A 10718-nucleotide genomic window follows, 5' to 3' on the forward strand; every position below is an offset into this window, starting at 1 on the left:
TAATCCCATTATCCAGGAGGGTCCTGTTAGTCCCATTATCCAGGAGGGTCCTGTTAATCCCATTATCCAGGAGGGTCCTGCTAGTCCCATTATCCAGGAGGGTCCTGCTAGTCCAATTATCCAGGAGGGTCCTGCTAATCCCATTATCCAGGAGGGTCCTGTTAGTCCCATTATCCAGGAGGGTCCTGTTAATCCCATTATCCAGGAGGGTCCTACTAATCCCATTATCCAGGAGGGTCCTGTTAGTCTCATTATCCAGGAGGGTCCTGCTAATAAAATTTTTAACAAACTAATAATACCAACAAAACATTGTGAATGTTATCTTCATTATTTGGAAGTTCGTTCAAGGAGAAAAATAATAATAATAATAATAATTAATAAATAAAATAAATATTCCAACATTCAAATAATTGCTATTTTGATATATATTAGCCAAATTTCGCATAATATTCCACAAGTCTTTATTGTAGGGTTTCCATTTCGCTTGCTGCAGACTAAGTTGAACATCTAGGTTCCTCGAATCCTCAATCTTGAAACAACTTGTGTCCCTGCTTCAACAATGAAAATTCGTGAGTTTGAAAAGGTGGTGGTTGGTTTATGGTTCCATCTTTCGACAAGGGCGGCTCAAACACTTATGAAGCTTTGGTTGTTTCCAACGGTCAATACTTCTTATTGATTGATTGTACTTTCATCCACATTTGCTTATTTTGCGACCTAAATCCAATGTCTTTATCTCATAATACTCATTGTTTAGCCTTCATAGAATCAGAGAATTTTCGAACTCAACACTTGAAGACAGATTATAACTCAGTAGCCTGATGCTTCGCCTAGTACCGTTTAGATACTTGGTAGCGAGTCTTGAAATTCCTTCCTAGTTTTTTGACAAAGACTCGACTCAAATACATACCAACCAAAAGAAATGACGAGAGAGAAAAAAAAGTATAAGAAAATTACGAATTATAAGAGAATAAAAGAAAAGATTTGATGAAGACTTTTTTTTTTTTGTAAGAAGAAGAAAGAAAAACTTATCTGAGTGTGGGAGCCGAGTCTACTAATCATGCCATGCAATTTGAATTGATTTCCACACTTGGCTATCCAATCTATTCATCAACCATTATTGATTATTCAATCTTGATGTGGAATCCCAACACTTAATGAAGCCATAAATAATTTGAACCCTTATAGACTTTGTGATATTCACGAAGGTCTTTGCCGCTAAAACTCTGTCATGTTAATTGCTCCAGCTCACGTCTGCCTTATGGTGCATGTCATAATTTTCACCAATAAGACTCTTTGATTTTCAACTCCTTTTCGCCTTACGATGCCCACTTAGGGTTTTCACCAATAAGACTCTTTGATTTTCAACTCCTTTTCGCCTTACGATGCCCACTTAGGGTTTTCACCAATAAGACTCTCTCACTTTTATTTCTTTTTACTCACATTTGTCATATGGCGCCCATTCAGGATTTTTACCTACCCTTGACCAACTTACTCTCGACATATCAAGGGTTAAAAGACTTCTTTTTTTATTTTAGATGATGGGGTTGATTTTGAGCTTTAAGATGAGAGACCGAATGAATAAACAAACGACTTTTGCCCCAGTATACTACAATATGAATTTTTGGATTTGTATTTGGTTGAACCGAACCCAATATTAGGGCTGCCTACGTATCTTGCCGAAACAAGAATCAGGTCAAACGTAGTTCAGGCAATTTTTTTTTTTATTTTTTTTTTTTTTTGAAAAGTCAAGGAAACAGCATAACCAAGAGATCCCATTGAATCAACCCTTGAAATGTCGAGCCCAAACATAAGGGTTTCTAATGTCGAAACTCAATCATATGTAATATCTTTTCACAGCATCAGCATTGACGACCGTTTCTGTCACTTTGCCTTCTATATCTGCTAAGTAAAGAGCACCATTAGGTAATACCCTTTTAACAACGAATGGTCCTCTCCAATTTGGAGAAAATTTGCCTTTGGTTTCAGCATGATGTGGCAAAATGCGTCTCAACACTAATTAACCCTCTTCAAAATGTCTGGGACGCACCTTTTTGTTGTATGCCCGTGACATTCTTTTCTAATATAATTGTCCATGACATACTGATGTCAGACGCTTCTCATCAATCAAACTTAATTGCTCTAACCGAGTTTTGATCCATTCATCATCGTCAATTTCAGCCTCCACAACGATTCGTAAAGATGGGATCTCAATCTCTGCAGGTATAACTGCCTCAGTCCCGTATATCAGTGAATATGGGGTAGCGCCCACTGACGTACGGACTGTAGTGCGATAACCCAACAAAGCAAAAGCCAACTTTTCATGCCATTGTCGAGAACATTGCACCATCTTACGAAGTTCTTTTATATTTTTGTTAGCAGCTTCTACAGCCCCGTTTGCCTTTGGGCGATACGGAGTCGAATTTCGATGCTCAATCTTAAATTGGTAGCATACCTCTTGCATTAAGTGGTTGTTGAGATTTGCGGCGTTATCAGTTATAATCACCTTTGGAATACCAAATCGACAGATGATGTTGAAATGGATGAAATCCACGACGACCTTCTTGGTCACCGACTTAAAAGTTACTGCTTGCACCCACTTTGTAAAATAATCAATGGCCACCAAGATGAACCTGTGACCATTCGATGCTTTTGGTTCTATCGGTCCAATCACATCCATTCCCAATGCCACGAAAGACCATGGAGCAGACATTGCATGCAACTCAGAAGGGGGATAATGTATCAAATCACCATGTATTTGACATTCATGACATTTACGAACAAATCATATGGAATCCCGCTCCATGGTGAGCCAATAATATCCTGCTCGAAGTATCTTCTTGGCTAGAACATATCCATTCATATGAGGTCCACAAACTCCTGAGTGTACTTCAATCATGATTGTGGAAGCCTCTTGAGCATTTACACACCTTAGAAGACCTAAATCGGGTGTCTTCTTGTACAGTATGCCTCCGCTTAAGAGAAAACCCCTGGCTAGTCGTCGAATAGTCCTTTTTTGATTACTAGTTACATCTGACGGACATTCTCCAGACTGAAGATATGTTTTGATATCATGAAACCAAGGCTTACCATCAAATTCCTCCTCAATCATGTTGCAATAGGTATGTTGATCACGAATTTGTATGTAGAAAGGGTCGATATGGGCGTCATCATGGTGTTGGAGCATCGAAGATAAAGTGGCCAATGCATCTGCAATCTCATTGTGCATTCTGGGAATGTGTCTAAACTTTATCGACACGAACCGTTGACAAAGACCTTGTAAACAATGTTGATATGGTATGAGCTTTGGGTCTCGAGTTTCCTATTCTCCTTGAATTTGATGAACTAGTAAGTCTGAGTCTCCTAACACGAACAATTCTTGGATGCCCATGTCAACAGCTAATCTCAGACCCAAAATGCACGCTTCATACTCAGACATATTATTAGTACAATAGAATCTAAGTTGGGCTGATATAGGGTAATATTCCCCTAATTCAGACATAAGAATAACTCCTATTCCAACTCCTTTCCTGTTAGAGGCACCATCAAAGAATAACTTCCAACCTCGATCGTTATCGTGAATAACTTCATCGATACAAAATATCTCTTCATCTGGAAAATAGGTTTTAAGTGGTTCATATTCTTCATCGATAGGGTTCTCTGCCAAATGATCTGCCAATGCTTGAGCTTTCATTGCGGTCCGCGTTATATAGATAATGTCAAACTCTGTGAGCAATATTTGCCATTTCGCAAGCCTGCCTGTGGGCATGGGCTTTTGAAAAATATATTTCAACGGATCCATACGAGAGATGATATAAGTAGTGTAAGATGAAAGATAATGTTTCAACTTCTGTGGTACCCAAGTTAGGGCACAACACGTTCTTTCAAGAAGGGTGTACTTTGCTTCGTAAACGGTAAACTTCTTGCTGAGGTAATAAATGGCCCGCTCTTTCTTTCCAGTGTCATCATGCTGACCCAGTAGACAACCAAAAGAATTATCCAGTACTGATATATACATTATCAAAGGTCTTCCCGGCTCGGGAGGAACCAACACAGGGGGATTCGATAGGTAATTCTTAATTCTTTCAAAAGCTTCTCGACATTCTTCGGTCCACTCGACTGTGGCATTCTTTTTCAACAACTTAAAGATAGGTTCACAAGTTGTTGTGAGTTGAGCAATGAATCTGCTGATGTAGTTTAACCTTCCTAGAAGGCTCATAACCTCAGTTTTGTTCTTTGGAGGTGGCAATTCTTGAATTGCTTTTATTTTTGAAGGATCCAACTCGATACCTCTTCGACTGACTATAAACCCCAAAAGCTTCCCCGATAGTACTCCAAATACACATTTTGCAGGATTAAGCTTGAGATTATACTTGTGGAGCCTTTCGAAGAATCTCCTTAAGTCTTTCACATGATTTGACTGTTTTTTAGATTTAATGATAACATCATCCACATAAACTTCGATTTCTCTATGCATCATATCATGAAACATGGTTGTCATTGCTCTCATATAAGTTTCCCCTGCATTTTTTAATCCAAAAGGCATAACACGCTAACAATATGTACCCCATGAAGTGATAAAAGATGTTTTTTCTGCATCTTCATCATCCATAATAATTTGATGGTAGCCCGCATAACAATCCACAAAAGATGCAACCTCATGTTTAGCACAATTATCCAATAAAATATGGATGTTAGGCAAAGGAAAATCATCTTTTGGACTTGCCTTATTCAAATCACGATAATCAACACACATTCAAACTTTGCCGTCTTTCTTAGGGACGGGTACGATATTGGCTAACCAAGAAGGATATTGAGAGACTTGAATGACTTTGGCCTCAAGTTGTTTTGTGATCTCCTCTTTAATTATTACACTCATGTCGGTTTTGAGTTTTCTCAACTTCTACTTTATCGGAGGAAAATTAGGATCGATTGGCAACTTGTGAACAACCATGTCAGTGCTTAATCCAGGCATGTCATCATAAGATGACGCAAAAACATCTTTGTAATCAAAAAGGGCCTGGATTATATCGTCTTTTTGATGTCGAGCATGTACACTTATCTTAGTCTCCTTAATAATTTCATGATCCCCCAAATTTATCGTCTCAGTTTCACTCATGTTTGGATTTGACTTATTTTCAAAATGATTGAAATCCCTCCTTACTTCCTCAAATACTCTGTCTTCATCATATTCGATTTCTTGACTTATTATTTCAATATTAGGTCGAAGACTAGTTTGGATATTAAGATCTGGCGAAAAATTCTGCATGCATGTCATATCACTAGAATCGGCATAGAAAGAACTGTATACAAGAAAACGAACAAATATATTAAACTGAAATAAAGAGGCAATTACATCCTATTGAAAAGGGAAATAGAGAGTTCGAAATAAAACGACAAGATAAATCCGAATTACAATCCTTGAATGAATCGGATGACAAAAGAAAAAAACAAGACAGACTACCAAGACTCGTCTTTAACGGGGAGAGGGGTGGCCTCCCAATTGTTTAGCTTGACATCAGGACCAATGAATTGCACATTTCTGTCGCTGGTGCCTTCTCCGAGTTCCACCATATAAACCTCGACAAATAAATCTTGAAAATAGTTGATCATTTCTTCGCTTACTTTCATCACTGGCTCTGGAAAAGATGATTGATAAGATTCTATTGCATGGGCTTTGATGAAAGATTTGTAGATTGGTTGTATAGGCTTGGTAAGTGACCATACATCTATCTTCTGCTTCTTTGCCTTCATTTTGTCCTCGACTCTAGGTTGGTAGCCTAAGCCAAAAGTACCGATGCTCTTTTGTAGACTCACTGGATAAGCTCTCCCTTGCAAGCAGATTCCTAAGCCTTTACCCGGCTCAAACCCATGTTTCAGCAATTCATTCACCACCATTACAGACGCGATGGGCATATTTGGTTTTGAAACGACACTCCCCTCGGGGACATGCTCAATAACCACTACCTCAGAAGCTTGATGAACTAGTGCCTCATTCTCATTATCCGCCTTGATAAAAGGGGAGGAAGAGTCTTTGTAGATTGACAAATCCCCCTCACCATGAATAATTACCTTTTGTCGGTCGTATTCAAACTTAATCATTTGATGCAACGTTGAGGGGACTGCTCCAGCCCTATGCACCCATGGCCTCCCCAACAATAGATTGTAGGACGCGTTGATATCCAACACTTGAAAATTCACAGCGAAATCCACAGGCACTATGGTTAGTACGATCTCTATCTCACCAATAACATCTGTTTTTGACCCATCAAAAGCTCTAACACATACATTGTTGGGTCGGACCCTTTCACCACTAACATTCAATTTCTGTAGAGTTGATAAAGGACAAATATTTGCTCCAGATCCTCCATCAATTAGAACTCGAGTGACATATGAAAGCTCACACTTTACAGTGATATGTAGGCCTTGGTTATGTCCTGTACCTTCTTTGGGTAATTCATCATCTGAAAAGGTGATGCGGTTTACCTCAAATATTCTCCCAGCAATCTTCTCTAACTGACTCACTGTAACTTTACTATGAGCATGTGCTTCATTCAAAATTTTCATTACAGCCTTATGATGTTCATCAGAATGTATTAGCAAAGACAACAAAGAGATTTGGGCTGGAGTTTTTCTTAATTGTTCCACCACGGAGTAGTCTGATAGCTTCATCTTCCTTAGGAATTCCTCTGTCTATCCTTCAGTGACCGAACTCTTTATTTGTGTTTGGTCATTTTTAGTTTTCCCTAATTCCATTGGGACATAACATCTTCCTTAACGGGTTATTCCTCCTACTTCATCTATTTCTTCATCAATTTCTTTTCCCTTGTATGTCACGATAGTAGGCTCATAATTCCAAGGAACAGCTTTGGGGTTAGTCATTGGGAGCTGGGATACTGGCCTGATAATCACAGGAGGAATATGGGCCCCTTGTACGATCAAGATAGGCTTGTTTGGCCTTTTTGGAACAAACGACTTTGCCTTACTTGGACTTGCCCAAACATCTTCAAGGGCTCCTTTCAGAGTTAAGATGGGTGTGTTGGATGGACTCAACTTTTCTAACACACCTTCCGCCCCTAAAGGCATCATTTTTGTTAAATCAACAACATTTGCTGACTTCTCAATGCCAGTTCCAACCCTAAGGATTGGCTTATACGGAGATGCAAACTCTTCATGACCCTTCATCATTTCTAGCATGTTTGTTTCAGTATGCCTCGGCAATGGATTTTGATTGATGTTGGGTCCACTCGGACTTTCAACTATAATTCGATTAGAATCGATCAAATCCTGAATGGCCCTTTTCAAATACCAACATCTCTCTATGTTGTGCCCTGGGGCATTAGAACAATATGCGCAATGTTGAGAATAATCCAAATTTCTCGGGGGAGGATTCGACATCTTTCTCTCAATAGGACTCAAAACATTCAACGTCCTTAATTTTTGGAACAAGCTAGCATACGACTCCCCAATAGGAGTGAACTCATCTTTAACGCCATTTCCCTTTTTGTATTGTGGTCTAGGACGGAAAGGAATTCTAGCAGTATTTTGATGAACTTGTGGGGGTGGTGGATGATTTTGTGGAGTTGGTGCACGCCATTGTGGATAAGAAGGGGGTGCAATTGGTTGTGCATTAAAAACATGATATGGAGTGTATGGGACAGAATATTGTGGAGCTTGGGAAGGAAAATAGTGTTGTGGGGAATTACCTTGGACATGAGTCCTAGGCGCTGATACAATAGTGGCCACATCCTCCCTTCTCTTCTTCCCTCCAATATTTCCAGAACCATTTTGAAGCACTTGTGTTGTGGCTTTTAAGGCAGCTTGACTTACAATCTTTCCAGACTTGATGCCATTTTCCACCATTTCCCCTACCTTAATAACTTCAGCGAATGTCTTCCCTACGGCAGAAAGCAGATAGTGAAAGTAATCAGGTTCTTGCGCCTGGAGAAAAACGTCAATCATCTCTGACTCCTTCATCGGTGGTTTAACCCTAGCAGCTTGTTCCCTCCATCTGATAGCATATTCACGAAAATTTTCCGTGGTCTTTTTCCTCATGTTGGCTAACGAGGAGCGATCTGGAACAATGTCAATATTATATTGGAATTGCTGTACAAAACATCGAGCCAAATCATCCCATGTGTGCCAGTTGGTGATATCCTGATCTATGAACCATTCAGATGCAATCCCTACTAAGCTTTCCCCAAAATAGGCCATAAGTAACTCTTCTTTGCCCTCTGCACCCCTCAATTGGTTGCAATATCTCTTTAGATGAGCTATGGGGTCTCCGTGACCATCATATTTTTCAAACTTTGGAGTTTTAAAACCAGCAGGCAAATGGACGTGAGGAAACATACACAAGTCACTGAACGAGATGCCTTTATGGCCTCCTAGTCCTTGCATATCTCTTATACTCTGTTCCAAACTCTTCATTTTCTTAGTCATTTCTTCATGTTCCTCATTCTTGACCATCTTCTCAATTTCGACAGGGGAACTATATTGATGAATGTGGGGATGAGAGCTTGGAATTTTAATGGCCTCTTCAAGAGTGTAACTCTGATCACGCCGAACTTTGGGCGGAGGATCGCTGTTGGATTTGGGCACCATCGTTGGCTGCGGGATGCTGTTAGTCGGGGCAGTTGACACAAAGAGTGGATTACTTATCACAGGCGTATTCGAAGGGCGCACCATAGAAGTTCCAGCGACATTGGATGTGTTAGCATAGGGGCCGAATCCAGGGGGATATATCGGATCGCTTGTCGATACCTGGATAGGGTGAGACATATTTGTATTAAGATAATCTCGGATTGAAGACGGTGGAGGTTGTCCACTCATCCAAGCCTCGTACATCTCTGCCATTTGTTGTCTTAACACCCTTATCTCTTCTGTTGTCCCTGTTTCTTGTGAAGTCATCTGGTTTTGGATCTCCTCATCTTTGTCCGATTCATTTCCGTCTTTGGGGGCCATTTTCTGTTTCCCTTTCGATCTTGTGTTGTAAGGATGTGATGCCAGTTTAACCACAAACCAACTACCTTTAAGCTAGTATGTCTCTCTCTCTTTCTCTCTCTATTTCTCTCTCTCTGAATGGAGTAACAAACCGATTAGTGTTAAGAAATTATGCACATTGTATCCACATACATACTTCTAATACGGAGGACCTTATGTTTCATCCCGGCTTACCTAGGCATTCTTCTGATCATTAGTTTTTTAATATTTTATTATTATTATTTATTTACTTACTTATTTATTTATTTATTTATTAGCATTATGATTATCATTTTTTAAGAGAAAGAAGAAATAAAAAAGAAAAGAAAATAATAATAACAATAATAATTTGGATCGAACCCCCTGGGTTGCCTACGTATCATGTTTGGCCCATGAATCAGATCTTGCGTAGTTCGAGAAAGATGTTAATTATTATTTTTTTTTTTGCATGACATATGCACATAAGTGACCGAAAGCAAATCTTTTTCATTCATTTTCAAATATTTTAAACAATGATTTGAATAGAACAAACAAACAAAAAAAACAGAAGTACCTAGGACTTAGATAGACTCTAAATGAAATAAAATAACAAAACGAAAAGAAAGAGAAAAAACTAAAAATAATAATAAAATAAAATGAAATAATCACTACTAAGAAAATAGACTCGAAAAGAAACTGAATCCTCGAATCTCAATCATCTCCAAGACCCTTATAAATCTTCGCCAACGTTTTCGGTAGATATGGAGCCAAAGCACGGGCCTGTCGGCCCAACCTCTCATCGTTCTGGTGTAAATATCTAGCATAAACATTGTTGAGTTCATCCCTGAGCTGTAGTATTCGGTCTCTGGCTTCATCCATATTGTCATAACAATTCTGTAACCAGTGGTGAGCAGTATTGACTTCATGCGTCAAATTTTTCCTTTGTTCTTGGGGCTCTTCAATTTGAAGGTGGAGTGCATCTCGCTCGGCTATCCTTTGACCTCGCTCAATCTCACAGTCTGCCTGATAAGCACTGAAACGCCTTGCTATTTCTCTTTCCCGTTCCATAGAGGCTTTAACTTGAGTTTGGAGTCTAGACTGTGCGCAGATAAGCTGGGCCTTTTCTTTCTTATACTCCTCTTCCTGTTGCTCCATAGCGCCTGTGGCAATGCCCAAGTCTTGTTGTAAGGTTAGAATGGTAGAGTGGTGTTTCCTAACTCTAACTTCAAATATCGCATCACGTTGGGCTAACTCCTCTTTAGCGTTTTTCAGGTCATTACTTAAGATATCCAGAGTAGATTTGTAGCTTCTTTCGACTTTGAGGCGAGCTTGCTTAATCTTAACCTCAATTTCTGCTTCTCGATCTATAGGTCCTTTTATTGACCCTTCTGGCATAACCTTAGGAAGGGGCTGATCATGAACCCAGTCTAAGTATGCTTGGTCCACCTCGCCTCTTGTGCGATCCTTCACCATATCGTGGGGTCTTGAGAGTATGCATCCTCCCCAAATCTTAAATATCTCTGATTGCCTTAAAGGTATCTTGGGATGCAACTCATACATGAATTCACGCATATCTTCATTAGGTGGTAGAAATTGGCGTCGCCCAAGTTGTCGCATGACTCTAAGTGGCATGTAAGGTTGGACACCTCGAAGACCCATTAGGACAATGAACGATCGAAAAGTAGACATGTATATCACCTCGGCCGATGGAAACCAATGATAATTTCACACAATCTTGTCAGCAGTCAGATTATTGAGGT

At 39.6% G+C, this 10718-nt stretch overlaps 3 protein-coding genes across 3 annotated transcripts; all 3 read right to left on the bottom strand.

Annotated features, from left to right (window-relative positions):
• Nucleotides 1–2077: 2077 nt before the first annotated feature.
• LOC107021999 (uncharacterized protein K02A2.6-like) lies at nucleotides 2078–2710 on the bottom strand. The gene has a single exon (XM_015222703.1). The coding sequence runs from the start codon at nucleotides 2708–2710 to the stop codon at nucleotides 2078–2080; it is 633 nt and encodes a 210-aa protein (XP_015078189.1).
• Nucleotides 2711–2782: 72 nt separating this feature from the next.
• Nucleotides 2783–3226, bottom strand: LOC107022000. The gene has a single exon (XM_015222704.1). It carries the CDS (start codon nucleotides 3224–3226, stop codon nucleotides 2783–2785), a length of 444 nt encoding a protein of 147 aa, XP_015078190.1.
• A 3545-nt stretch (nucleotides 3227–6771) lies between these two features.
• On the bottom strand, nucleotides 6772–8961 carry LOC107022001. Its single transcript, XM_015222705.1, has one exon. It carries the CDS (start codon nucleotides 8959–8961, stop codon nucleotides 6772–6774), a length of 2190 nt encoding a protein of 729 aa, XP_015078191.1.
• Nucleotides 8962–10718: the final 1757 nt, after the last annotated feature.

This window comes from Solanum pennellii, chromosome 6, assembly GCF_001406875.1.
Source record: "Solanum pennellii chromosome 6, SPENNV200".
Taxonomy (NCBI): Eukaryota; Viridiplantae; Streptophyta; class Magnoliopsida; order Solanales; family Solanaceae; genus Solanum; species Solanum pennellii.

Excerpts from the sequence above, each read along its gene's own strand:
- LOC107021999 (XM_015222703.1), bottom strand. The coding sequence starts at position 2,710 with ATGTCTGCTCCATGGTCTTTCGTGGCATTGGGAATGGATGTGATTGGA.
- LOC107022000 (XM_015222704.1), bottom strand. The coding sequence starts at position 3,226 with ATGCACAATGAGATTGCAGATGCATTGGCCACTTTATCTTCGATGCTC.
- LOC107022001 (XM_015222705.1), bottom strand. The coding sequence starts at position 8,961 with ATGGCCCCCAAAGACGGAAATGAATCGGACAAAGATGAGGAGATCCAA.